Source organism: Cheilinus undulatus, linkage group 16 (assembly GCF_018320785.1).
Source record: "Cheilinus undulatus linkage group 16, ASM1832078v1, whole genome shotgun sequence".
Taxonomy (NCBI): domain Eukaryota; kingdom Metazoa; phylum Chordata; class Actinopteri; order Labriformes; family Labridae; genus Cheilinus; species Cheilinus undulatus.
In genome coordinates, this window is record NC_054880.1 from 3,225,418 (window position 1) to 3,252,932 (window position 27,515).

The following is a 27,515-nucleotide window of genomic DNA, read 5'->3' on the forward strand; positions in this document are numbered from 1 at the left end:
GTTGTGATTTTCATTGTTTAAATACAATAAAGACTGATTTATTTGCCATGAGTGTTGTTTTTGTTCCAACTTGTTCCAAATGAGCAAAAGAAAAACAGCACTTTGAAGTACCTGTGAGCAGACAATATTGATGTAAAACAGCCATTTTTTTCCTCTAAACGTTACAGGTATCAGAACCTTCTTGACTGCATTTTAAGTTTTTTTTTTGTCACATTCATCTTCAACCAAGATCTCTTTAAAGACTGAACCACAGTGCTATTCAAATTAACAGAGAAGAAAATCAATTTGCTGAAATTCAGAATCATGTTACAGTTTGAAATTATGAAGTATGATATCATCAATGTATAAAGTCATAATCAATTCAATATCAACTTTGTGATTGCCAAATATGAAAAATCTGATTCTGAATACTACAGTCTGTGTCCAGAGGAAGCATGGGAAACTCAAATAAATGCATTCAAAAATAAACGTCTCTTCATACAGTTTAATTATAAATACCATAAATCCTCCAAAAGTCAGTTAGAAACAACAGTTAACCCTTAATAGGTCACTCACTGAAATATCTGAAATTTCAAAATTAAACCCTACATTATTATTAGTGGACAGACTATGACATGTTCACCCAGTCACTTATATTTTTTTCATTATTATGGTGAAAATCAAGGTCAATAAAGTGATCAAACATAGCTCCTTGCCTGTTTTGGGGAAATAGAAAATTTCATGACGTGTATGCTTATTAAAATGTTACCAATGGAAAAATAAACACATATAAATTCAAACGAGTATTTCCTTCAAAATATTCATACAAATAATTATTTTTGAGCTACATAGGGAAATTTTAGAGTGCTTCTTCTCAGTAAAACTTGGGACATGGGTCATGGAGCAGGGAGAGGTCAAACCTCACAACCTCATCTGAGATGGCATCAGGGTTTCCTGACGGGGTCGGTGACGTCAGAGTTTGTGAAGTTGTCTGAAGACTCTGATCTTTAGGGGTAAGACATGATTGGCTACAGAATACTGCAAAATTAATGGTTGCACCACCAGTTCTATTAGTGACACTTTATCTTAAAGGGCCCTAATTACCTATGAATTTTAGAGAATAATTATAATTATCATTTCTCAACAATAAGGTGGTAATTACCCAGTATTAACATGGAATTTCACCAAGTCATAATTCAGAAACATGATGATAGTAAGTGTTCACTTGGTAATAATGTATTGATTATCAAATAATTCCTTACAATATTTTGCAGTTCTTATGTAATTATTTGGTATTTTACCATGCATATTCTTAAAATAAGACTAAAGTTTTCTTTAGAGGTTGCTTGATCACTCCCAGGTCATTTCTTCATTTTGGCAGAGTAAATTAAAGTGAGTCCTTCCTGAAAAACAATCAAGTAATGCTAAGGTAATTTGTGAATGCCAATCTTCATAATTTCTTAAAAACTTACTTCATAATTCAAAAGTATTTCTTATATAAATTTTGCACATCAACCCACCTCATCAAAATGACCCCGTCCTCCAAGCAACTTGTAACCTTGCAAAGCAGATGGATATGCCCGTTTCCTTGTTTTTCACTGGTGAATCCATCTTGCAACCTCCCACCTGAACGTTTGGGCCCGGTTAGAAAGTGACAGGACCAATCAGTGACGAGGGGCGGTACTTTCAGGTGCAGCAGAGTCGTGACGTAAACAAGCAGCAGCAAGAGCTGGTGCAGTTATGGAGGAAGAGATTAGCGTGGATGCTGCTAAAGCGCCAGTTTTATCAGAACTTGATGACATTTCTTTGTTAAAAGAAGAACAAAGAGCAGCAGTGAGTTGTTTTATTTTCAAAAATGACAGACGAGTACTGACATGTCTACAGTCGCCATGTTTCGCGTTATTCCTCAGCAGCTGTGCATGCGCAGCTCGATAGCTGCCAAGTCACGTGTTGTGTTGCTCTGATTGTCCCGTAGAGATGCAACAGACAGAACGTTCACCCAATCACAATCCGAGTTTTTTTTTCAAATCCTCTGCCTTTTCTCAAAGGTTTCCTATTGAAGCTTTCCCAGATGGATGTGTGAAACACATCCATCTGGCGTGTCAGGTTAAGTAACTTGTGAATTTGTGTAATTATGAAGTAACTTAACAAAAGGCTGTTAATTTTCAATTACATAAAAATGACTGCAAATTTTTGAGGAAGGGCTCACTTTGATTCAGTGAGCCAAAATAAAGAAATTACCAGTGAGTTATCTAGCAGCAATGGAAAATTAACATCTTATTTCCAAGAAATGTCTTTGTAAAACACTACCTAATCACCAGAGAATTGCAAAAATATTTTGATGAATTACTTGATAAGTAATACATTCTTACAAGGTAAGCACTACATTAATATTACCAACAATATTACTTGATAAAATTCCATTTCAATTACTCAATTACTAGTTAATTATACATAATTCAAATTAGAAATACTGCATAACTACTCTAAAACTACTCTAAAACTACTCTAAAATTGTAAATCTAAAAGGTCTCTCACTGTAAGAGGCGTTTGAGTTCATAACCCCTCTTTGGATTTTTTCCTGACTTTTTTCAAAAACAATTACAGTGTGCTAAACTTTAGTGACCTTGTTTTCTTCAGTACATATTTAAAATGTCTTGATGTTTTGTGGTGACCTTTCTTACTTATGAACATAGCCCTTTATAGTGTATTTATTATGAGCTATTTATAGTACTACAGAAATGGCAGTTCCACGCTTCATGACATCTGCTGCCATTGATTTATGTTTTTATGTTGTGTTGACCTCGGTCACATGATTGTGTCACATGATGCTCCTTTTGTACTTAAACATGTGTTTTTTATCTGCTCATTATGTCCTGATGAAGACTCCTTGGAGTCGAAATGCATAGACATCCCTACTTAATAAAGGATATCAGAGTGCCTCGGATCTTCAGTTTTGACTGCCATTTATATTATGGACTTTTATTGATAAGTAAACAGGCAAGTCATTGCTCCCCTTTTTTGCAAACTATATTAAGTGTCTCTTTGTTGCCTTCATTTTATTGAGTGAGTACTAGTCAGACTTTTTACAGTGTATATGACCTTTGACCTGCTCCATGAAAGGAACTCATCACTCTTATCCACTAATAGTTTTTACCTGCTATACCTGGTCAGATTCATTCTGATCAACTGAAAATGAATGTGACTGTGCTTTTATAGTTTTCATAGTTTTTATCTTTAAGAGTCACCTCAGTCTGAGATATGTGCACTATAATGAAGTCAAGACGCTTGTGTAGATTAGCTCCAGCAAAGCTTTTCCATTGCCACTATCATAATTTTTGGATCTGATTTTAAACTTCAATTACATTTGATGTTTTAAAGGTTAATTTCCTGAAACAGACATAGAATGAAGAACAATAAATTGCAAAGCACACATATATGGTTGCATGTGTATGTTGTCAGTGAAGTGTGTCGGTCTCTGCAGAAACTTCCAGCTGCAGCTGTCAGTTCAGTTTCTGTTCGGTCTGACTGAGGGAGGTTTTTGTACCACACTTTTTCACTGTGTGAACACAGGCTGACTGTTGATGCGGTGATAACTCTGACAGTAGTAAACTGCTGCATCTTCAGCCTGGACTTCACTGATGGTCAGAGTGAAGTTAGAGTATGATCCACTGCCTGAAAAACGATCTGGAGTCTCTGATGCTTGAACGCTGGCATAGTAAAAAAAGAGTTTAGGAATTCCTCCATCTTTTTGTTGGTACCAGGCCAGATAGTAATAAGTGCCTTTTAAGAGAGTGCTTTCATAATAACATCTGGACTGGTCTCACATGAGATGGTGATGGAGGCTCCCAGAGCAGAGCTCACTGCTGCAGGCTGAGTCACTGTGACCTGTCCTCTGGACTCTGAGGATACAGAGACAAAAACACAAAGCAGCATCATGGTTTTGTGGCCTTCATTTCAGAGGGACGGATGTTGATAGAGGAGAGGAGTTTGATTGTCTGGACTTTACCTGTGAAGCAGCAGCAGAGGAGAGTCCAGATGAGGATGCAGATCAGAGTCATGTTTGTGATGAGGAGGAGGATTTGTGTGTCTTGTGTTGTGATGAAGGACAGCTGTCAGTCATCCAGTGTTCAAGTGTCAGGACTATAAACTCTCCCAGAGCACTGGAGCATGGAGCTGCTGATGCAAAGTGGCTCCACATGGAAATGATCTGACTAAATGAAGGGATTTGTTGTAATGTAACAGCAGCAGCCACTTTCAGTGCACATAAAAAAACATGTAAAAATACTAAAACTGGCTCCTTGGAGAACTACAGATTCTTTTCTTCCAACACAAACTTATGCCATGTGTGGCCCAACAGTCTGAGGAAATACTTAAAATGACTACAACATGTAGTGATGCATTACACTATAGTCTTAATGTCATAGTCTGACTGATCTGAACAAAATATAAACTATATGATATTGAGTTACCAAAATTAAGAGAGATGGGGTTCCACAGTATGCTGATGATGCAGTAGTTAGTTCTGTTTCTATGAGGAGTCTGCATGTTCTTTGAGCATGTATGGCTTCCTCTGGTTTCTACAGACTCCTTCCACAGACCAAAGAAAGTTTAGCTGAGGAATGTGAATACTAGGGTGGATGCCCATTCATCTCTTTATGTTAACCCTGCAATGCATGAAAAATCAACACCATTCAAGGACAAAAATGTGAAATATTGGTTCCCTAGTTTATAATGGGCATGATGGCCCAGGGTCGACATGTGCCCCTTCTCCTCTCTTACAGCAGCCTTCAACTCTATTAAGATTTCTACAAAATGTAAACATGAGGAAACCCAACAAAAATCTACCAAAAACAAACAAACAAACAAAAAAAGAAATCAGAATCATTACTATAATAAAAGTTTGGATCTCTGTTCATATCTTTGCAATAAATTTGAGAAAGTTTGTGAAGCTATTTTATGAAGCATTAGAAAAAATGGAATTATAAGTCAAATACACTTTAAATACTTGTTAACATCTGTTCATTGCACTAAAGAAGTAGTTCAAATTGGTTTTGGCTTCAGTTACAAAGGTAAATGTATTAAAGGTAAGGTATTAAAAAGCTGAACACTTCATATATCCAGCAATGTTTTTCAATTCTAATTTTTTTTTTTTTTTGGGGGGGGCTTTTTGGCTTTTTGGCTTTTTCAGTGTGTCCTACAATTTTTTTGGCAGACAGATTAAAGTTAATGTAGCCTCTTGGTAATGACAGTCGTCTACAGATAATTTGTCAACATGCAAAACACTTCAAACACTTCTGCTGCAGCCCTCCTCCACTGGTTAGTGTACTTCCTGGCGTTTCCATTTCCTGGTTGAAACCATGACTGAAAAAACAAGAGAAACTGCCTTTATTCCAATTTTTCGTTTTTGACCAAAAATGGAAAAAACTAAAAATGGCTCGTTTTTCAGTGTTTCCATTTTTCCATTTTTGTTTTTTCAATTCTGTTTTTTTGTTTCTTTGTTTAATAAAAAAACATGAGGAAACGGAAATCATGTGGCCCAATGAGCATTTCAAAATGAAAGCCTCTCCATATTTCGTTTCATTGGTGGGCGGGACTTCAAATCCCGCCTGTGTGGAGCCCTTCAAAATAAAGGTCCTACCCTTTAAAATAAAGCTCCTGCCTTGGCAGGCATGGAGAAGCTGACTTTTGTTCTATTGCCTGCCCCCATATGCACCTATTCTAAATTAAAGCAAGTTGTGTACACAGTACAGAGTTTACACGGAAGTAGGCTGTCTATTGAGTGAGAGAGAGATATTTATCAGCGACAAGACACAACAAGACAAGACGGACGAGGCACACTGAGAGTAGGTATTTAAAATGACCAGCAGGTGTCGCCGTGCATCAACGTTGCCATCAGTCATCCCCTATAAACATCCCAGTGATTTAGACATGGATATGGATTTATTCTGGAGGCATAACCTCAAAAAAGGCTTTAGTTTGGAGATACCCCTACCCGTTTTTTCTAATTTTGGTCAAAAACAGAAAAACGGCTTGTCTTTTGTTTTTTCCATTTTAGTTCAAAAATGAAAAAAAAAAAAAAAAAACAGAATAAGGGCAGTGTCTCTCATTTCTTCAGTCATGGTTTCAACCAGTAAATGGAACTGCCAGGAAGTACACCGACCTCCACCCCAGCTACCTCCTTTGCATCGCATCAGCGTTCAGGTCTTTTACAACCTGCATCCCTTTATTGCTTACCTTGCAAAGCAGATGGATACGCCCGTTTCCTTGTTTTTCACTGGTGAATCCATCTTGCAACGCTCCCACCTGAACTGTTTGGGCCCGGTTAAAAAGTGACAGGCCCAATCAGCTACAAGGGGCGGTACTTCGGGCGCAGCAGAGTCCTGACAAAAACAAGCAGCAGCAAGAGCAGGTGCAGTTATGGAGGAAGAGATTAGCATGGATGCTGCTAAAGCACCAGTTTTATCAGAACTTGATGACATTTCTTCATTAAAAGAAGAACAAAGAACAGCAGTGAGTTGTTTCTTTTCAAAAACGACAAAAGTCGAGTACTTATAATCGCCATATTCTGTATTATTCCTCATTAGCTGCGTGCGTGCAGCTCAATAGCTGCCAAGTCACATGTTGTTTTGCCCTGATTGTCCCGTAGAGATGTGATAGAACTTCATCCAGTCACACTCCGAGTTGTTTTTTCAAATCCTCTGCCTTTTCTCAAACGTTTCCTGTTGAAGCTTTCCCAGATGGATGTGTGAAACACATCCATCTGGCGTGTCAGGTTACTTCATTGCTACTTCCAATTACCCCCATCAGTGTCTTGGTCAAGCTTCTCAGAAGTCCCCTCCTCATCTTATCCTATCACCACCACCCGTGTCTACACTCCATGGGGGGTATCCTATCCTGCTGTCAACCTCACTGCCCCTTCAACTTCATAAAGACATCAGGATGGAGTCAATCTGCCGAAGACATTTCATTATTTTCAACATCTCCCAACTTGTTAAATAATTGTTAAAAATGCAATAAGTCTCCTGAATAACAATTCAATTAAACTTTTGGATGGGAACCCTAAGATTTTTGAAAAATTAGGTTTCATATTTTACCACTGTTATTTCTGGACCACTGAAATAAAGTTTATACAAAGAACAGAACAGCATATGAACAAAATCGCTGACACCAAATAAAAAGAATAAATCAATAAAAGAAATAACAGAACAATGTGAGTGAAAACTTATTATAGTCAGTTTGTTTGTGTTAAAGTCAGAGCCGTGTCTCTCTACTGTCAGAGGTTTTTGTACGACGGCTCAATGAGTTTGTATCACTGTGGGTCACGTTCAGTGGAGGAACCAGACTGGATGTTGGAAGTAAGTCAAATTTAGTCATTTTTATATGAGGGATTTTTCAATTTTCTGGATTAAAATGTCAGGAAAAGAATGGCTGCGTTTGAAATTATTATTATTATTTTTTTTTATTGTAGACAAAGTTGACTTCAAAGGTCAAACAGATAAAAAGCCAAGAAAAAACTAAAATATAGAAATAGAAAATAATCTAAAATCAGATTTTGTTCTAACTCAAACATAATGGTTGTTATTTTGAGCTCTGGTAGTTTTAGTTGAGTGTTAAAGTCAGAAAGCCGTTCGGTGGAGGAACCAGACTGGATGTTGGAAGTAAGTTTCTGAATTAAAACTACATATTTTATTGCAATTCAATATTTTAATTTAGTTTAGATTCACCAAAATGTAGGAAAAGATTCATATTTAAATGTCTTAGTCTTAATTTGTCCTTCTTCACCATGCTTTACTGAACATTTCTTTAACATTTCTGACAAGCTGGAAAGAAACCAGGTCTGAATTCACTCAAGATAAAATTGATTCCTAAAATACTTGACATGCAGGAAAAGAAGTTCTCTTTAAAGATGAATGAAGCGCATTTATTTAAAATAAAAACTGACGGAGCAAAGCTGTAAATGAGAATATACAAATTACAAAATCTCTGATCTTAAAATGCATCTTCTGTTAAAAATTGAAAAATGTTTTGAGAAGATGAGAAATTCAAGTTCATCTGTAAAGGATGTTGAAAAGTTAATATGGGGAAAATACTTTCAGTGTTGTTTTAAGAGACAGATTTACTGTTAGAGTTTCACAAAATGATGAAAAAGGAAAAAAAAAAAGCCAGACAACCCTGATGTGAAAATATATATTTTGTCTGAAATCAGAATTACTGCTCTTTTTCTTGATTGATTTGATAATTGTAGCCTATGTTAATTTTTAAGTGTTTTTTTTCCAAACAATAATAACATAATATCATGTAAGTGTTTGAGATGATTCAGATGTGATTGTTTTAATGATCAGGGTATTCTAACCTTGAGTGTAGTCTGATCTCTGTCGAACCCTCTCAGTGTGCTGATGTGCATGAGAGGCTTCTTAAAGGGAAGTGAAACAGTGTGTGAGTGAGTGACCGGTGGAGCAGAAAAAACATCTGACAGAAAGTCCTAAAAAAGAAAATCAACTGTCAGACATTAAAGCTGTCCAAGTGTTTGATTGGCTGCTGTGTGCTCCCTGTCCTCTAAGCTGATTGATGTCTCCTAGGTAATACACGTCCCACCCTGACGGTGCTGCCCCCCTCCTCTGAGGAGCTGCGGCAGGGTAAGGCCACGCTCACGTGTCTGGCCTACAAGGGCTTCCCCTCAGGCTGGAGTCTGGCCTTGAAGGTGGACGGCAGCAGCAGCAGCATCGGGGTGGCAAGCAGGAGCCCTGCAGCACTGGAGAAGGACAATCGCTACAGCTGGAGCAGCACCCTGAGGATCACTGCAGACCAGTGGAGGAGCGTGTGCTCTGTGACCTGTGAGGCCACCCAGGGCTGCCAGACTCCAGTCACAAAGACTCTGAAGAGAGACCAGTGTACCCAGTTCTGATCTGACTCACTGGGACTCTGCTGCCAGATTTCATCAATGTTTGCTTCCAGTCTGCTCTCTGTAACCCTCCATCGTTCTCTCAGTCTCTCTGTTTTTCGCTCTTTATTACCGTTTCATTAAGATCCTTTCTTGTTGTGATTTCCATTGCTTAAATACAATAAAGACTGATTCTTTTGCCATGAGTGTTGTTATTCCAACTTGTTCCAAATGAGCAAAAGAAAAACAGCACTTTGAAGTACCTGTGAGCAGACAATATTGATATAAAACAGCCATTTTTTCTCTAAATTTTACTGGTATCAGAACCTTCTTGATTGCATTTTAAGATGTTTTTTCACATTCCTTTTTAACCAAGATCTCTTTAAAGATTGAACCATGGTGCTATTCAAATTATCAGAGATGAAAATCAATTCGCTGAAATACAGAATTGTATTACAGTTTGAAATTATGAAGTATGATATCGTCAGCATATAAAGTCATAATCACATCAGCATCAACACTGTGATCTCCAAATATGAAAAATCTGATGTTAGTTCTAGAAAACATGCTTATAAAGCCATGGCCTGTACCTACAGGTGTTGAATACTACAGTCTTTTTTTGACTCTAGATGAAGCATGGAAAATTCAAATGAGGTCAGTCTCATTTGATGACAGTCTCAAAAATAAACGTCTCTACAAGCAGTTTAATTATAAATACCATAAATCCTCCAAAAGTCAGTTAGAAACAACAGTTAACCCTTTATAGGCCACACACTGAAATATCTGAAATTTCAAAATTAAACCCTACATTATTATTAGTGGACAGACTATGACATGTTCACCCTGTCACTTATGTTTTTTCATTTTTATGGTGAAAATCAAGGTCAACAAAGTAACCATATATAGTTCCTCGCCTTTTTATGGGAAATTTAAAAAATGTCATAAAGTGAATGTTAATTAAAATGTTACTAATAACATTTAAACAAAAATAAACACATATAAAGTCAAATTAGTATTTACTTACAAATTAAAAGATACATTTAAACACAAAATATTCATACAAATAATTACGTTTGAGGTATATAGAGAAACTTTAGAGTGCTGCTGCTCAGTAAAACTGATGACAAGGGGCATGTAGCAGAGAGAGGTCAAGCCTTACAGAGTCATCTGAGACGGCTGCAGGGTCTCCTGATGAGGTCAGGATGATTTTGACTTTTTTAGAGGTAAGACATGGTTGGCTCCAGAAAACTGCAGCAGTCACTGCCTTTATTTTGAAGGCCTGGTGAGTGTGCATGAACTGGTGATCTTGTTTCCGGGTCACGAGGACTATTTCCTTCGAATGTCTTTCGCACATCAGGATGGTCCAACGTCCGGTGGGAGCGTAATTGTACAAACGTGTTCAGAGTTGGCCTTTCTTTTCCGTCTTTGGCTCTTGGATGTGTGGAAGATGTCCAGCCTTCAGGATCTCTCAGGTTTATGTTCTTTCTTCTTCTGTAACCTTCACAGCCAAGGAACAGTTAGCAACATTTAGCTCCTGCTACTTATTTCCGGACAGTAGGGATCGTTGTTTTTACAACGATGAGACTAACAGAGCCCCATTTAATCCTTGAGATTCATTCTGCCTGTAAATCTCCTTCCCTCTCGATATTTTGGTCCTGAATGTCCCTCGAGTTTCTGAAAAATGGAACTTTGATTTCAACGAGAGCAGGTGTTAGCTTAGCTAAGACACTGCTGACTAGCTGTTGTTTTAAGTGGGATGAAATGTTGAAAAACTTGTTTATCCGGTTTTGACACTTTGTGGATCTGAGCATGGGCCTAGCACGGGGGGGTTCTGATTACCCGGGCCCACAGTAGGGAGGAGCCCTCGGAAAGCCTGCAGTGTTTCTGTTATTTTTACTTAGTAATTAGCGTCATTATTGACCAAAAACAACTAAATGAACTGGTCAACAGACTGAAATTTGTATCAAATAGAGTGGAATAAAATACTGGAGGGCCCCTATTCCTCTCTCGAAAATGGCATAGCCCAGCGCTGCAAAGTAATGCAAGTAAAGTTAATTTAACCATTGTAAAAATATTGCTCATAAATCCAGAAAATGATGGCTCAAAAATAAATTTAAGTGTGTAGATCTTTTTTTAGAAAATTATGTAACATTTGTTGCTTGGCTAGCCGGTAAGGGGGTCCCTGGGGTCCCTATAAGATGCATAACAGGCAAATGAATGTCAGTTTGATATAAGGAGAGAGTTTTATTGTTTTGATCGTTTGATATGTATTGACTGAATTACATGAAAAGTTAAAAGCCATAGTTTGTTAAAAAAAAAAAATAATAATAATACTAACATACTAAATGGTAATGCAGTGCACACCACCATTTGAGGTTGTAGCTTTCACAAAGTTAACCAGGTTAAACTTCTAACAGACAGCATGTACCAAAGTGAACCTTATTTTTAAAATGTTTTCCAAAATAAGTATTTATTGGACAATAAATTTTGCACATCTGGAGAGTTAAATACGAGAGATGTAAAAAAAAGCAAGATAAAAAACACTCCAGCACAGTTCCCTGGCACAATACCAAGATTTACTGTGCTCCTTCCAAACTTCGTGTTACTAAGATCTTCATCGGGTTGATTCGTCATAGCAAACAACATCAGGGTATCCGCAGGGTCTTGAAAAGTATTAAAAGGTGATAAATCAATTTTGGGAAAATTAAGACCCTTAAAAAGTATTAAAAAGTCTTATCACGACTTTATAAATTCTTAAATTTTAAAAGTATTTTTTCAGAGTTAGCTGTCCAAGAGTTTGAGTCCCAAAAACATCATAAAAGTGTGTGAATTTATTCATTTTTATTAAAAAACAAAGATGAACAGGTACATAAAAAACTAGGCTACTGTGGGTGCGTTTGTAAGTTGTCTCTGAGAGCGCCAGAGTGGGCGGGTGGGTGGAAATTCAGAAGCACAAAGATTTACTATCCCAGCCTATTTGATTTTTGTTGTACCCTAGTGGTCTATAGTCTTTATCACAAACTAAAACTGTTAAGTTAAAAGTATCACTGATGTAAATGGTTACAGCTTGAAGTGGTGGTAATGTATTAAAAAATATTGAGAAGGTCTTGAAAAAGTCTTGAAAAACCAAAATGTTAGGACACTGCCCCCCCCCCCATCAAAAGCTATATTTAAAACTTTACATAGTTTACATTTTGCATAGCAGTGAGTGATTTTTCCTCCAGTGCCCCTAATTTTTATTCCATGACAGAGAACTTTGTCTATCACGGTTACTTGAATTTCATCAAAAATTTCTAGGAATGCACAATATTGGATTTTCGAAGATATCTGATATTCTGTTATTTACCAAATAATTGTGGTAGATACAAATATCTAACTTTAGTTTGGATCTAAAACTTAAGTCCTTAAAATACACAATTTGAAATGTGAAGATAAAGACACATTTCAGTCCTTAAAACAGACCATTAAGTGTAATAATTAATGTTGAACACAGAAAAAGAAATCAACCGAAGTAGGTCTGTTGGTTGCAGTGTTAATTTCGTCAACTAAAACTATGACTAAAAATGTTCATCGACAGCCTTTTGTTTCATGACAAAAACTAGACTAAGACTAAAAAAAAAAAAAATAGGTCTGTGATGACTAAAACTGACAAAAACTAAGTTAAGCATTTTTTTTTTTCAAGATGACTAAAACTAGACTAAAATGTGATGTAGTCTTTGTTGGACGTTCAAAATCTGTGATATTTCTCCACTGTGGGTAAATCTGTCAAAAACAGTGCAGCTGTATCTATTCTGCCTCTCAGCTGTAGAAAGCAGGGACCCCAGGTTTAGCGGAGTGCAGAGAACACACCACCATGATTTGGTACCAGATTTAGGCAAAAAAATAAATGCTTGGACTAAAAGTAAATACTAAAATGTGAGGACTTTTTATGGACTAAAACTAGACAAAAATGTTTTGAGTTTTTGTCAACTAAAACTAGACTTAAACTAAATAGGATAGAAATGACTAAAATGTGACAAAAACTTAAATGCATTTCATTTAAAGACAAAAACTAAGATTAAAATAAAATAAAAAAACGGCCAAAATTAACACTGATATTGACAGCTGATATAAACAGATAAACAGCAATTTTCATATCTGCCAATACGACAGTTCTCTTTTAAAGCTAATATCTGCAGATACTGATATCATACAGACATCATACCGATAATACTGTGCATCCCTTTTTTATTTTTGCTGTTGGTCTTCCTCTCAATCTTCCCTCTCTTTTTTTCCTCCTCATAGTTTTGACCACAGGGGGGGCTGTTTTGATAATTGAGTTCAGGCAACTGACCATTTAGTTCAGAGAATTGGAAATAATGCTTTAGCAAGTTTGAAAAACTGCAAGAGGAATAACTTGGAGGAAAAGCACAATGAATAGCATACAAACTTTGTTTACAATGTCTGTTGTAAAATCTGCGTTTTTATGACCATAAAAGGTTCGGAAAGAGTTGCATACAAAAGTCTTTGGCTATAACTGATGCAGCTGTTTAATGTAAAGCTTATCAAAGCTGGTCATCTGTTTTCAGATTTCCCCTCTTCCTTTTGCTGTACTAAAGCAAATTGCTTACAGTTACTGCTTAGTGCTCATTATGTACTTTAACACTCCCATTACCTGACCTCTTTCCACCACAACAGGAAAGCATTGATATACACAGCGCGATGGACCCACAATCAAACATAATGTAAATTTTAAGAAAAATGGAATTAATGAAAAGGCTGGACATTCTAACCTTGCAAAGCAGATGGATCCACCCATTTCAGTGTTTCTCGCTGGCGAATCCATCTTGGAAAGCTCCCGTCTAAACTGTTTGGGCCCAGTTGGAAAGTGACAGGACCAATCAGTGGAGAGGACGCGGTGGAGTCGTGATGTAAGCAAGCGGCAACAAGAAGCCAGTGCAGTTATGGCGGAAGAGATTAGCACGGATGCTGCTAAAGCGCCAGTTTTATCAGAACTTGATGGCATTTCTTTGTTAAAAGAAGAACAAAGGACAGCAGTGAGTTGTTTTCTTTTCAAAAATGACACAAGTCGTGTTCTGACATGTCGATAGTAGCTATGGTTCGAGTTATGCTGTTTTCTATGGAGTTTATTCCTCGGTAGCGGCGATGACGTCACATGTTTTGTTGCTCTGATTGGCCCGCTAAGATGTGACTGACAGAACATTCATCCAATCACCCTCCGAGTTTTTTTAAATGCTCTGCCCTTTCCCAACACTGTCTATGAATGGTTTTTCCAGATTGATGTGTGAAACAAATCCATCTGAGCTGTCGGGTTATGAACATTCGCCTTCCCTACCCTTTAAATGCCAAAACAAACTGGATAGATGTGTTTTGATGGGATTGTTCTCTCAGAGACGTAACATTTAGATGTGGATTGTTAAATTGTGAAATGATAAAATAAAAATTACACTGATTACATTTTTTACAATACTTAGGCCGTTACAAGTGGCATAGAAGGCATTTATTGGTGAAAACAATTGATGGCATAATTAGCTTAAAACAGGCTAACATATGATAAAGTTCACCATACATCTTTTTCATAAAATGCACACAAATTTAATGTGTTAAAAATGTTATTTTAAGGGGGAGTTTAATATGGAAATTTGTTCAAGATAATCTTATAGCTTCCCATAATAGTGATCTCTCTATTTCAGTGCTTCCCACTGACATCCAGAAGCTGTCTATGAGTAAGGACGAGCCTCCTGAGCAGCAGGAGTGGAGCTCCAGTCAAGATCAAGAGGACATCAAGCCCTCACACATTAAAGAGGAACAGGAGGAACTGAGGATCCATCAGGATGGAGAGCAGCCTCAAGGACAGGCGGAGGCTGATGTCAAGTTCCCATTCAGCCCTGTTTCTGAGAAAACTGAAGAGAATGAAGAGAAACCCCAGTCGCTGCAGCTTCATCAAGTAAAAACTGAAGAGATGGAAACAGGAAATAATGGAGAGTACTGTGGGGAATCAGAACAAGCCAGGAGCTCAGATACAGAGAGACATTTGCCACCAGAGACTGAGGGCAAGATTGAAAAGTCTTCTGAACTTGAGGATGAAGACAATGAAAGATGCACAACAGTGTACCAGTCAAGTTTAAGCTCAGTGGAAAGAATGAAAGATCAGGGACCAAAGACCAAGAAGAAATTGCATAGCCATTCTCAGAGTGGTAAAATATTCAAAAAGAAAAGGACCCTTACTGGACGTATGCAAACTGAGGCACTCAAACCTGTGAGCTGCCCTCAGTGTAGCAAACGATTTAGATATAAATGTCACCTAACAATGCACTTGAGAACTCACACAGGAGAGAAACCCTTCAGTTGCTCTGAGTGTGGCAAAAGATATCGAAATAAAAATCATCTGACTGAGCATTTGGCAACTCACTCAGGAGAGAAACCCTTTAGCTGCCCTGAGTGTGGCAATAGATATAGATTTAAACGTTATCTGGCTGATCATTTGAGAAGTCACGCTGGAGAGAAACCCTTCAGCTGTCCCCAGTGTGGCAAAAGATATAGATTTAAACGATGTCTGACAGAACATTTGAGAACTCACTCAGGAGAGAAACCCTTCAGTTGCTCTGAGTGTGGTAGAAGGTTTAGCCGCAAGGGAAACTTGACCCAGCATATGGTTATTCACAGGGGAGAGAAACCCTTTGTTTGCCCTGAATGTGGAAAAAAATGCAATTTCAAAGGACAGCTTAGACAACATTTGGGAACTCACTTGTTAGTGAAACCCTTAAGTTGCTCTGAGTGCGGAAAGAAATTCAGTCAGAGTAGCTATCTCACAGATCATTTGAGAACACACAAAGGAGAGAAGCCTTTCAGTTGCTCAGAGTGTGGTAAAGGGTTTAACCGCAAAGATAACTTGGCTAGACATACACTTCTTCACACGCGAGAAAAGGCCCTCAGCTGCTCTGAGTGTGGAAAGAAATTCAACCTTAAAGCACATCTGACACAACATATGAAAATCCATGTGGCTGAGAAACCCTTTAGCTGCTCTGACTGTGGTAATGCTTTTAATCGTAAATCCTGTCTGATTCATCACACCCGCATTCATACAGGAGAGAAACCCTTTGTTTGCTCTGAGTGTGGTAAAGGGTTTATGCGCAAAGAAACTCTAAACCAACATTTATTTATCCACAAAAAGGAGAAACGCTTCATCTGCTCTGAGTGTGGTAAAGGATTTACTCGTAACCGACAACTGACCCATCACATCAGAACTCACACAGGAGAGAAACCCTTCAGCTGTTCTGAGTGTGATAAAACCTTTGCCTGCAAAGAAACAATGAAAAGACATTTGATAACTCACTCAGAAGATAAGCCTTTTTGTTGTTCTGAATGCACTAAAAGTTTTAAAGATAAGGCCACACTGAATAGGCACATGCGACACATGCACACAGGTGAAAAAAACGTGTAATTCTCAGTTCTAGAGACGAAAGATTCTATCGCTTCACTTAGGAAGACACAAGTAGGTTTGGTGGTAATGCCTCAGATCCATTAAAAATGAAAACAAACTGGGTATCATTTTAGCACATTGGGTGGAGCAGGTGGCCATTTATACAGCTTATAGTCCTTGATCTACTGGTTGCAGGATTGATTCACGCTCTCAGCACTGTTTTGTGCATGTCTTCGCCCAGCTCGGACCCCCCATGTTTCCTGACTCACTTCAACTGTCCTATCCAGCTAAAGCAACCCTCCCCCTCTTTTTTTTTTTAGAAAGAAAACCAACTGATGTAAGAATTTAAAAGAAGACAGTGAAGGGAGCTGATCTAGAGGATCATGGAGGATCAGAAGGAACCAAGAACTTGGGTACAGGCAGAAATTTACAACCAGAGATGAGGGTTATCATTGAGGACTTTTCTGAACCTGAAACCAAAGATTTGCATGATGATTCCCAGAGAACAAGAGACAGTCTGTCGTTTTTAAAATGATACACAAGGAAATCCCAGTCAGGGTTATGAATTGTTATACTTTTTTACTTTGTTTTCAATTTTATGATAGTTTTAATTAGTTTCTACCTCTGGGTTAATTCCATTAATTTTTTATTGTGTTAAAATATATTTTTAAGTATATTTATTTTTTAATTACCTCCGCCAAGGAGCTTATGTGATCAGGTGGGTTTGCTCATTTGTTTGTTGGTTTGTTAGTTTGTTTGTTGGCAACATAACTCAATAAGTCATGGACAGATTTTGATGAAATTTTCAGGAAATGTCACAAATGGCACAAGGAAGAACTGATTAGATTTTGGGAGTGATCTGGATCACCGTCTGGATCCAGGAATTTTTTTAAGGATTCTGTACTACGGGGAGATAGGGCTAATGGTGGAGGTCTGTGCTCTCTGAGTGCTTTTCTAGTTATTTTTAGTGTTAGTTTTGTTTTGTTTTTTCAATTAATGAGAAACTCGTCAGAGGTGAAAAACCAAAAAGGTCAGAAGAAGTAAAATATATGCAATTTTTTGAAAAATAAGTTCAAACTTCTCTCCACTCATGTTATTTATTCAGATTTGGTGTTTGATTTATTCAAGTGTGATTTTTGAATTCAACTCAGTCCTGAAATTACCATTGTGTAAGGTCTTGACCAATCAAACTGAGCCATTTTACACTCCCCAGGCCTGGGTATTCATGTCAGGCACAATGCTCAAGTCAAAGATTAACACTAAGTATATTTTGTCCTTAATTTTGTATTAGTTTTGTAAGCACACAAAACGTTTTAAGTTTGTTGTATTTTCTTGTAAAGCTTATTTTCTATTTTAACTTTTGGTTACCTTAAATTATTTTTTCATTGTAGTTTAGTTGTTTTGTTAGTTTTAGTTGATTGAATGTTGACTGACCCACCTGGAAAAAAATTACATTTTGCTGTCAGAAAGACAGATAAATTTGAGTTGTTTTAATTGTTTAAAGCCGATCACAGTAGCCCAAAACACAAGTTTGTTTTGAATGATCAGATATCATGTTTTGTTCTGATTCAACATAAAACATCAAAAAATGTATGGAACTAAAAAAGTGAATGGCAGTAATTATTCATTGTCTCCAAAATGATTCCTCTGTTCCTACATGAGGTGATGACAGAGCCTTTTGGAGCAGGTGCTCTCTATGAGTGACTCTAACATGGACTGGGATTACTTACAATGTCATGTATAATGCATTACTACATGAACCTTAGGTCTGATTGATTTTTTTTTCAATGTACAGTGTGTCCTGGGTTTTATTTTTATTGAATTGACATCTTCTTTACTTTGAGATTGTAGATTGATTTATTTCAAATAGAAAATATAAGCTCAAAGAATTGGAGATTTGTGGTGTACAACTGTATTTCATCAGCATACTGGATGATTTTATGGCAGCGTGTCTTTGGGAACTTGGGGATATAATTTTCACTCTATCTTTAGATTTTATAGAGTTTTTAGATATCCCATGCACATAATCTTTGTTTAAAAAAAATGTCCAAATTGTTTCCTTTATTGACTCATTTTATTTTGAATATTATGACTCCATTGGTTTGTGTTTTCACTGTTGTTGGGTCACAGAGCATTTTCAATAGGTAAAAAGTGGTCAAAGAAACTATTCCATCAAAAAGGTAAACAAAGCATTAAACATGGTTGTTTTTGTATCTGTCTCTTAGTTCTGACATATATCATCTATTGTCTTTATTTCAAATACACTATTTAATTTAATAAATCTGTTTTAAAAATGTCAGAAATTTTGGATGTGAATTCTTATATCAGTGTTGGTGATGGGTTCTGAGGCTAGAACAGTAAGGTATAGTATATAATAACACCACAACAGTGAGTGAATGAGCTGATTAATTTTTGATTGCCTTGTCTCAAGTAAATAGGTCACAAAACACTCCATTAAAATGTGTGTCAAGATGAAGAGAAAGTTCTGTGTCCAAATCATTATTGATAAAATGGTATCAACTATAAGGAGGATTTCATTTTAAACTAATGGCTTACAAGTCAGTATCTATCTATCTATCTGTCTGTCTGTCTGTCTGTCTGTCTCTCTCTCTAGATAGATGAATGTAAAGGAACTGTAGTTTTTTATTTCCGGGTCAGGAAGAATCTTTCCCTCCTAACAAACACAGCTAGCATGTTTGGATGATCCAGCGTCCCGTCGGAGCAGATTACTCCTAGAGAAGTGTTCAGAGTTGACTTTACTTGTCATTTTTCTGTCTTTGGTCAGCGGAGGATGTCCGAGTTTCAGGGTCTTCCAGGTTTGTTTTCTTGCTTCTTTATGAAATGTGTTTTACTGTGCAAATGTTCGGAGCCGTTAGCTAACGTTCACATCTACACAAGCACAGTGCTAGCCACAGCTAGCTCCTGGCATTTGTACATTGTTTAGTCTATCAGTGGCCAGTTTATCAGATGACAGTATCGTAGCATCCACGGGGCCTGTGAATCTCATCTGCGTAACATTTTGGCCCCACAACTTCCTTAAAATCAGACTTACCGAGTTTGATTTCAGAGAAACAGTGTGCTAGCTTAGCAAACAGACTGCTATCTGGCTAACATGCTATTTTCTCCTAAACAGTTATCTTTAAGAAAGTCAAAGTTGGTTTTTATGATTGAGAAGAACTTGTTTGCCTACACATTGGGGATCTGAGACATTTTAATCGGCTAAAACATACATTGCACTCTGACAGGTGACTATCCCGTGCTTTAGAGGCATTCCCCTTACCTGGGCAGGCCGATGAAAGTCAAAACCTTTTGGTACTTGGTCCTTCTGGTGTTACTATATGACCAGCTGGACTCTTTTATTACAGCTTCTCTCCGGTGCATCTTTGCATGTCATTGGTATTTTATTTATCTGTACAAACTCAAAAGATCTTACATGGAAACGAGTGAGATTGATGGTTATTTTGTGTTTCTTCCACTTGTCATCACCTTCTCACCAAGCTACTTGGTGATGGTTTTGTAGCCCATTTCAGGATTGTGGAGGTCTTCTGTCTTGTTCCTGACATCCTTGTTCCTAACAGCTCTTTGGTTTTGGTGGAAAGGTTGGAATATTGTTGACTGATTCTGTGGACAGGTATCTTTTATAAGGGTAACGACGAGCTGAGATTATGAGTACTCTCTGCTGGATGGTAGGGGATCAAATGATGTTTTTCTGGACTTTTTGTTGATTTTCTGTCTCACATGGTTAAAATTAATCTACAATAAAATTATACACCATTCATCTCGTTGTCAGTGGGCAAGCTTCTAAACATCAGCAGAGAATCAAATTACACTGGGACTACTTGATGATAAAGTTAGTTCCTGGCTTTGAAGAGGCAGCTTAAAATCCCCTCATGATTTTAAAATACACTAACAGCTTCCCATGATCTCTCCTTGTGTTTTAGTGCTTCCCTATGATGACCAGCAGCTGCTAGTGAGCAAAGATGAGCCTCCTGAGCAGGATTGGAGCTCCAGCCTGGATCAAGAGGACACCAAGCCCTCACGCATTAAAGAGGAACAGGAGGAACTGAGGATCAGTCAGGATGGAGAGCAGTTTCAAGGACAGGAGGAGGAAGCTGATGTCAAGTTCCCATTCAGCCCTGTTCCTACAAAGACTGAAGAGGATGAAGAGAAACCTCAGTCTTTGCAGCTTCATCCAATAAAAACTGAACAGACAGAAACAGGAACTGATGGAGAGGACTCGGGGGAATCAGAACAAACTATGGGCTCAGATACAGAGAGAGATTTACATCCAGAGATTGAGGTTGAGATTGAAGAGTGTTCTGAATCTGAGCCTGAGATTGAAGGGTCTTCTGAATCTGAGGCTGAAGGCAATGATCGGTGCACAACTGTTTATCAGTCAGATTTAAGCTCAGTTGAAAAACTTGAAGATCAGGGACCAAATGCTAATGAGAAATTGCGTAACTGTTTTCAGAGTGATAAAATGTTGAAAAATAAAAATAACCTGACTGGACGCGGTAAAATATATCAAAATAAAAACCATCCGACAGATCACATAACATCTGATAAAGAAGAGAAGCCCTTCAGCTGCCCCCATTGTGCCAATCGATATAGATATAAACGTTATCTGAAGGTTCATTTGAGAACTCACACAGGAGAGAGACCCTATAGTTGCTCTGAGTGCAGTAAAGGGTTCATGCGTAGAGAAAACTTGACCAATCATATGCTTCTTCACACAAGAGAAAAAACATTTTGTTGCTCTGAGTGTGGAAAAAAATTCCTTTTTCAAAGGCATCTGAGGCGTCATGAGATCATTCACTCAGGAAAGAAGCCCTTCAGCTGCTCTGAGTGCAGTAAAACTTTTAATTTTAAAGCCTGTCTGATTCATCATACTCGTCTTCATACAGGAGAGAAACCCTATGTTTGCTCTGAGTGTGGTAAAGGGTTTATCCGCAAACAAACTCTAACCCAACATATGTTTGTCCACAAAGAAGAGAAACCTTACAGCTGCTCTGAGTGTGGTAAAGGATTTACTCGTAAACACCAACTCACCAATCATTTGAGAACTCACACAGGAGAGAAACCCTTCAGTTGTTCTGAGTGTTGTGAAGGATTTATCAACAAAGAGGCTTTGAAAAAACATTTGAGAAGTCACTTTACAGAAAAGACCTTTAGTTGCTCTGAGTGCGCTGTAAGTTTTGAGGATAAAGCCGCTTTGAATAGACACATTGAATTGCATATGTGGGAAAAGACATGTAATCTTCGGCCCTTGAGACCAAAGATCCCCTTAGCCCACTCAGATTTGAAGACATAAATGTTTTCGTAGTCATGACTTGGATCCATTAAAATGAAAACAAACTGATCTAGAATAAAGGCATTAAAAGGAACTGATGTAGAGGATTATGGGGATAAGCGGAGCCAGGACTAGAGCCAGACAGACATTTACTGCCAGAGAAGGTTGTCTTGGAGGACTTCTCTTAACCGGAAACTGAAGAATATCATGATAATTTCACGAGAGTTTGTCAGTTTTCCCAGGAGACATTAGGAAATTCTGGTCAGTCATAATCAATTCAACTTTAAGCTAACGTTACCCTCTTCTCATGCCATATATCCTCATAGCTGGTTTCATCCAAAAGTCCAAAACAAATCAGCAGGTATACCTGCCTGGACCAGTGGCTCTTAACTGGTGGGCAGGACTACCGAATGGGTCACAGAGACCCTTTCAGTGGGTTGCGAAAGTTTTCATGGAAAATAACCAAAAATTCATACAAAGTATGTTTTGAAGATATATGTTTTGCTCTGTCTCTTAATGCTGACACATGTATGATATCTTGGGTTCAAAATAAATGTATTTGCTTGACAAATGCCAGAGTTTTGGGATGTTAATTCTTATGTCAGTGTTGGTGTTGGACCCTGAGGATAGACAGATGAAGAGTGATTGCCATGCAGTACCTACAACATCTGGGCATGCTCCTGATGAGACGACAGCGGCTGGTCTCCTGGGGGATCTCCTCCCAGACCTGGACAGTCTGTGATGCAATGCAGTAGTGTTGGACATCACAATCCATGATGCCCCAGAGGTGCTCGATTGCATTCAGGTCTGGGAACAGGTGTTTCAGTCAATAGCATCAGTGCCATCTCGAACTGCTGACGCACTCCAGCCACATAAGGCCAGGCAATGTCATGTCATGCACTAGAAGGAACCCAGGGCCCACTGCACCAGCATATGGTTTGACAATGGGTCTGGGAATTTCATCCTGGCACCAAATGGCAGTAAGGTTACCTCTGGCTGATACGTGGAGGTCTGTGTGCAGCCCTCCAAGGATGTACCTCCCCAGACTATCACTGGCCCACCTGTCATGCAGGAGGATGTTTGCCAGCGGCAGAGTGTTTTCCACGGCATCTCCAGACAAGTTTGTTCTAGTACTCAGTGTGAAACTGCTCTCATCTGTGAGGAGAACAGGGAGCTAATGGAGAATCTGCTAATTCTGGTGCCCTCTGGCAAATATCTATCAAGCTGTATGGTGCTGGGCTGTAAGTTGCCACCTCATACCATCACTAGTTAGCCAAGAATCAGCCAGAAAAAATGAGGAGAGGGAAACTGTCTGTAGCCACTGCCTGCAAAACTATTCCTTAATAGGGGTTGTCTCGCAAGGTGCCTCTCCTTGTCCCATTTACACAACAGCAGGTGAAATTGATTTACAACCATTATTGTTTACTAACTGAACAGGTTGATATCCTGGAAATGTGACTGACATTGAGTTAAATTGTGATGATGATGTGTTCCCTTTATTTTTTGACATCTTGTGGGTCTATGGCATATTTATCATCTCATACATATCTGACATACAACCAGATGACTATCAGATTAATATGAAGACAATTTTATTGTTTTGATAGTTTGATATTTGTTTAAAGAAGTAGATGGAAAACTTAGAAGGCATAATAAAAACAGAAAAGGCCTATTTTCCAAATGTTTTCTTAGAGTATTTTACATTTTTGTAATCTGTAATGAATGATCTCCCCTCGCTCTCCCATCATGCGCTGAGGCTGCTTCTGTCACCTGTAAGTGTTTATCTGCAGCTGATTAGACAAAGGAAGAGAAAGAGAGAGATGCTAACTGTAATGTCCCAATGTTATGCATGAAATCTAAGGCCAAATGATAATTAAACAAGATCAGGTATAGTTAAAGAGTAGCTGTTAAACTACTAAAATAAGTTAAACGTTTGAAATACAATTCGTCAGCTGGGTGTTGCCTCTATAGAATCTTGTGGACTTGAAGTTTACATGTCTTAATACCCCATGGGACATTCATATTATAATTTTCTACCCACCAACTAACCAACCAGTTTTCAATCACTTCATGAGTGTAGGGTTGGATATTTAAAACCCTTCCTTTATTTTGAAGGCCAGATGAGTGAACAGGAAATGGTGTTTATGTTTCCGGATCAGGCAAACTCTTTCCTGACATAGCATGTTTGGATGATCCATCCCCGTGTTGGAGCAGAATACTCCAAGAAAAATTCTCAGTCTACTTTTCTTTTCCTTCTTTGACTCTTGGTTGCGTGTAAGATGTCCGGGCTTCAGGGTCTTTCAGGTTAGTTTTCTTTCTTCTTCTGGAAACGTGCTGACTGTCAAGGTTTCAGGGAGCTGAGCCTTTAGCTAACGTTCACATCCTCACGGTACAGCGTTAGCTACAGCTAGCTCCTGACAAATATAGGTTGTTTTCTGGTTTTAATGATCTGTTTAGGTATACAGCTCATTATTTCTGTGGAACTGTCAGTGATTCACTGTCTGTGAATCTTCTCTCTACAATATTTTGGACGGGATTGTCCCTCAGGTTTGGAAAAAAAATTAACTCTAGTGTTTGATTTCAGGCTATTTCCTTAAATACAGTTTCCTTTGTTGATTGAAGCTAATTTGTATGAATAAGAAGTGAAGATTAGCACTTGGAAGTCTTGTTTAACATATTGTGGATCTTAGCCATTTTCTTACCTGCTGAAACATATATCCCAGACACGTGTTTATCATATTTATAAAATGAAACAAGTCAGCTAACAAATGCAAGAGTGATATGATTCTGCTCAAATACTAGTATAGTAGTGGAATAGAATACAACAGACACTTAAACATCACTGTATTAAAGAAACAATAAAACATTGGGGTGCAGGAATCTCTAAGCAGAGTTATACAATCAGATTAGTATATAAAAACATAGCAAGGCTGATATAAAGTAAGCTGTCACATTGAATCACCACAGAAACAACTTCTACACAAGACATTTTCCAAACTACTAGATGGCAGACAGTGATAGGGTTAGGATCTGACTTGAAGAGGTAAGAGGCATCTTAAAAATCCCCTCATGGTTTTAAAATACACTTAACAGCTTCCTGTGATCTCTCTTTGTATAGAAGAAGAGCTTCCTGAGCAGCAGGAGTGGAGCTCCAGCCTAGATCAGGAGGACACCAAGCATGAAGAGGAAGAACTGAGGATCAGACAGGATGGAGAGCCATTTCAAGGACAGGAGGAGGAGACTATTATCAAGTTCCCATTCAGCTCTGTCCCTGTGAAGAGTGAAGATGATGAAGAACCAGGATCTGATGTAGAGGGCTGTGGAGAATCAGAACAAGCCAGTAGCTCAGATCCAGGGAGACATTTACATCCAGAGATTGAAGTCAAAATTGAAGAGTGTTCTGAACCTGAGGCTGAAGACTATAACAATGTGACGTGCACAACAACGTATTGCTCAGGTTTAAGTTCTGTGGAAAGAGTTAGAGATCAGGAACCAAAGACCAATGAGACATTTCGTAGCTGTCCTGAAAGTGGCATAATATTCACAAGGAAAAGTAGTCTAACCAAACACACGAGTATTCAGACAAAGGACACACCCTTGGACTGCTCTAAGTTTGTTGGAATATCTAGCCCTGAAGCAAATCTTGAACAGCATTTGATGAATCACTCGGAGAAGACCGTCAGCTGCCCTGAGTGTGGCAAAGAATTTGGAAACAAATGTTATATGAGAAATCATATGAAAACACACACAGGAAAGAAACCTTTCAGCTGCACTAAATGTGACAAAAGATTCAGACATGGAGGTCATCTGAAAGAACATATGAGAACTCACACGGGAGAGAAACCCTTCAGTTGCTCTGAGTGTGGCAAAAGATTTGCACATAGCAGCTATGTGACAGTACATATGAGAACTCACACAGAAGAAAAGTCCTTTAGCTGCCATGAGTGTGGCAAAAGATTTCGAAACAAATGTTATATGAGAAATCATATGAAAACACACACAGGAAAGAAACCTTTCAGCTGCACTAAATGTGACAAACGATTCAGACATGGAGGTCATCTGAAAGAACATATGAGAACTCACACGGGAGAGAAACCCTTCAGTTGCTCTGAGTGTGGCAAAAGATTTGCACATAGCAGCTATGTGACAGTACATATGAGAACTCACACAGAAGAAAAGTCCTTTAGCTGCCATGAGTGTGGCAAAAGATTTAGACGGAAGCATCATCTGAGAACTCATTTGATAAGTCACAGGGGACTGAAACCCTTCAGCTGCTCAGAGTGTGGCAAACAATTTACTTGCAAGGCATATCTGGACCATCATTATATAGTTCACACAGAAGAGAAACACATTAGTTGCTCGGAGTGCGGTAAAAGATATGCCCACAGAGCAGCTTTGAAAAGACATATGATATGCCACACAGGAGAGAGACCCTTCAGTTGCTCTGAGTGTGGTAACAAATATGCCTACAGATCAACTTTGAAAAGACATACATGTAGACCCACACAGAAGCAAAACCCTTCAGTTGATCTGAGTTAACAAAAAGTTTGGTGAATAGGCCATGTGTGTAAACACAAGAATTCATACAGGAGAAAAAAAAACTTAAGCTACAAAGATTCCCATGTTATTCTCAATTAAGAAGACACAAGTGATGCTTTGTCATGCCTCAGAACCATTAAAGGGGCAAACAAGTTTTAAAGGAGACAGAAACAGGGGCTGATGTAGAGGGTTGTGGAGGAATTCAGATCCAGACAGACATTAACAGTCAAAGATCAAGGCAATGAAGTTGAAGACATTCATGATGACTCCTAGAGAACAAGAGAGCATCTTTTAGTTTCATTATGAGAAAAAAATTCAGTTATTAAATGTAATAGTGGAGATGAACCAATAACCAGTAAAACCTGACTGTTCTAAATATGGTAACAGTTTCAGCTGGAGTCAATCTGAAATGTCACATCGGGGAAAAATAATGGTATTTCAGTTTTTGAGATAAGAAATGCAGTCAGTAGTTGAGGTTCTTGGCAAAAGGGTGATTTCCAATGCTCCTAAAGCGTTGGTATAAATAATGTTGATCCAGTTAAGATGAATCGGTAAATTTGAAATGTATGTAACTTTGAAAAAAATGAAAAAATATAATTCTTTATTTTCTCCAAAATTAACCCTCAGCATGAGATGGTGACAGAGCCTTTTGCAGCAGGTGCTGCTGATGCAGTGAGACTCTAAAAATTTTTAACAACAGACAACCTGGATGTAATTTACAGGACAAATCGAAGATTACCTTTCTTAACTTCTTAGTGTTCCACTCAAAACATCAAGAGTTTCACAACAGTTTTCTCTTTTTACAGCTATGCTATTAACAAAGTTGATAACTTACTCTTTTATTGGTGTTGAAGTTGCAGATAGTCTAATATCCCCTAAAATTAAGTTAACAATGCTGCCATTGCTGAAAAGCAGCAAATGCTCTATTTTTATTGTATTCATTTTTGGGAAAAAAAAAATCAGTCAAAGACTGTATAAAGCACGTTTGAAAACATGTTTGTTTTTTTCTTTCTCTTTTTTCCAACACATGCCTCAAACTATCTTCAGTCCAGATTACCCATTTTTTTCATGGAATAATGAAAAATATCAGAAATATGTCGTAATTTCTTATTACAGTGTTGGCGGTGGTTCCTGAGGCTAGACCAGTGGAGAACCACTGCCTTAAACTGCAGATGGCACTGCCACAGACTGGACAGCTATTGACGATATTTGATCATTAACACCTGAAATGTGTAAGCATGAAATATTCTGAGTAACATACTTCAGCACATGCTAAAGACATTCCCTCATTCAGGTGGTTCATGACAGTGAGTGAATCAGCAGATTAGTTTTAGAACGCTATGAGTCAGGTAAATTGGTAACGAGTGTCAGGATGGAGGGGAAAGGCTTGATATTCTACT

At 38.1% G+C, this 27,515-nt stretch overlaps 4 protein-coding genes and 1 gene segment (V, D, J or C); 4 read left to right on the forward strand and 1 right to left on the reverse strand.

The window, feature by feature from the left end:
- LOC121523651 (immunoglobulin kappa light chain-like) overlaps nucleotides 1-4,111 on the reverse strand; it is an 813,481-nt gene extending 809,370 nt beyond the window's left edge. The window contains exons 1-3 of one of the 2 annotated variants that reach the window (XM_041808591.1): nucleotides 3,989-4,111; nucleotides 3,798-3,881; nucleotides 3,559-3,762 (exon numbers count right to left, since the gene is read on the reverse strand). In XM_041808591.1, the coding sequence (XP_041664525.1) occupies nucleotides 3,559-3,762; nucleotides 3,798-3,881; nucleotides 3,989-4,040 (340 nt within the window). In that variant the 5' untranslated portion in view covers nucleotides 4,041-4,111. The remainder of the gene's footprint in view (nucleotides 1-3,558; nucleotides 3,763-3,797; nucleotides 3,882-3,988) is intronic. The other variant, XR_005993056.1, reaches the window with a different exon arrangement.
- The window catches only part of LOC121523649, an 820,099-nt gene extending 811,126 nt beyond the window's left edge, over nucleotides 1-8,973 (forward strand). The window contains 2 exon segments of the V gene segment in view: nucleotides 7,608-7,640; nucleotides 8,562-8,973. Coding sequence covers nucleotides 7,608-7,640; nucleotides 8,562-8,887 — 359 coding nt within the window.
- Nucleotides 8,974-10,113: 1,140 nt separating this feature from the next.
- On the forward strand, nucleotides 10,114-17,006 carry LOC121523546 (gastrula zinc finger protein XlCGF57.1-like). Its single transcript, XM_041808470.1, has 2 exons — nucleotides 10,114-10,335; nucleotides 14,557-17,006. The coding sequence occupies exons 1-2, from the start codon at nucleotides 10,203-10,205 to the stop codon at nucleotides 16,305-16,307; spliced, it is 1,884 nt and encodes a 627-aa protein (XP_041664404.1). The 5' UTR covers nucleotides 10,114-10,202; the 3' UTR covers nucleotides 16,308-17,006.
- A 1,960-nt stretch (nucleotides 17,007-18,966) lies between these two features.
- Nucleotides 18,967-22,125, forward strand: LOC121523594 (zinc finger protein OZF-like). The gene is made up of 2 exons (XM_041808529.1): nucleotides 18,967-19,102; nucleotides 20,228-22,125. Exons 1-2 carry the CDS (start codon nucleotides 19,078-19,080, stop codon nucleotides 21,595-21,597), a joined length of 1,395 nt encoding a protein of 464 aa, XP_041664463.1. The 5' UTR covers nucleotides 18,967-19,077; the 3' UTR covers nucleotides 21,598-22,125.
- A 1,617-nt stretch (nucleotides 22,126-23,742) lies between these two features.
- Nucleotides 23,743-26,984, forward strand: LOC121523590 (gastrula zinc finger protein XlCGF57.1-like). The gene is made up of 2 exons (XM_041808525.1): nucleotides 23,743-23,880; nucleotides 24,695-26,984. Exons 1-2 carry the CDS (start codon nucleotides 23,856-23,858, stop codon nucleotides 26,113-26,115), a joined length of 1,446 nt encoding a protein of 481 aa, XP_041664459.1. The 5' UTR covers nucleotides 23,743-23,855; the 3' UTR covers nucleotides 26,116-26,984.
- Nucleotides 26,985-27,515: the final 531 nt, after the last annotated feature.

Excerpts from the sequence above, each read along its gene's own strand:
- LOC121523546 (XM_041808470.1), top strand. The coding sequence starts at position 10,203 with ATGTCTTTCGCACATCAGGATGGTCCAACGTCCGGTGGGAGCGTAATT. Across the intron at positions 10,336-14,556 it reads CAGCCTTCAGGATCTCTCAG|TGCTTCCCACTGACATCCAG; the intron begins GTTTATGTTCTT and ends TCTCTATTTCAG.
- LOC121523594 (XM_041808529.1), top strand. The coding sequence starts at position 19,078 with ATGTCCGAGTTTCAGGGTCTTCCAG. Across the intron at positions 19,103-20,227 it reads CGAGTTTCAGGGTCTTCCAG|TGCTTCCCTATGATGACCAG; the intron begins GTTTGTTTTCTT and ends CTTGTGTTTTAG.
- LOC121523590 (XM_041808525.1), top strand. The coding sequence starts at position 23,856 with ATGTCCGGGCTTCAGGGTCTTTCAG. Across the intron at positions 23,881-24,694 it reads CGGGCTTCAGGGTCTTTCAG|AAGAAGAGCTTCCTGAGCAG; the intron begins GTTAGTTTTCTT and ends CTCTTTGTATAG.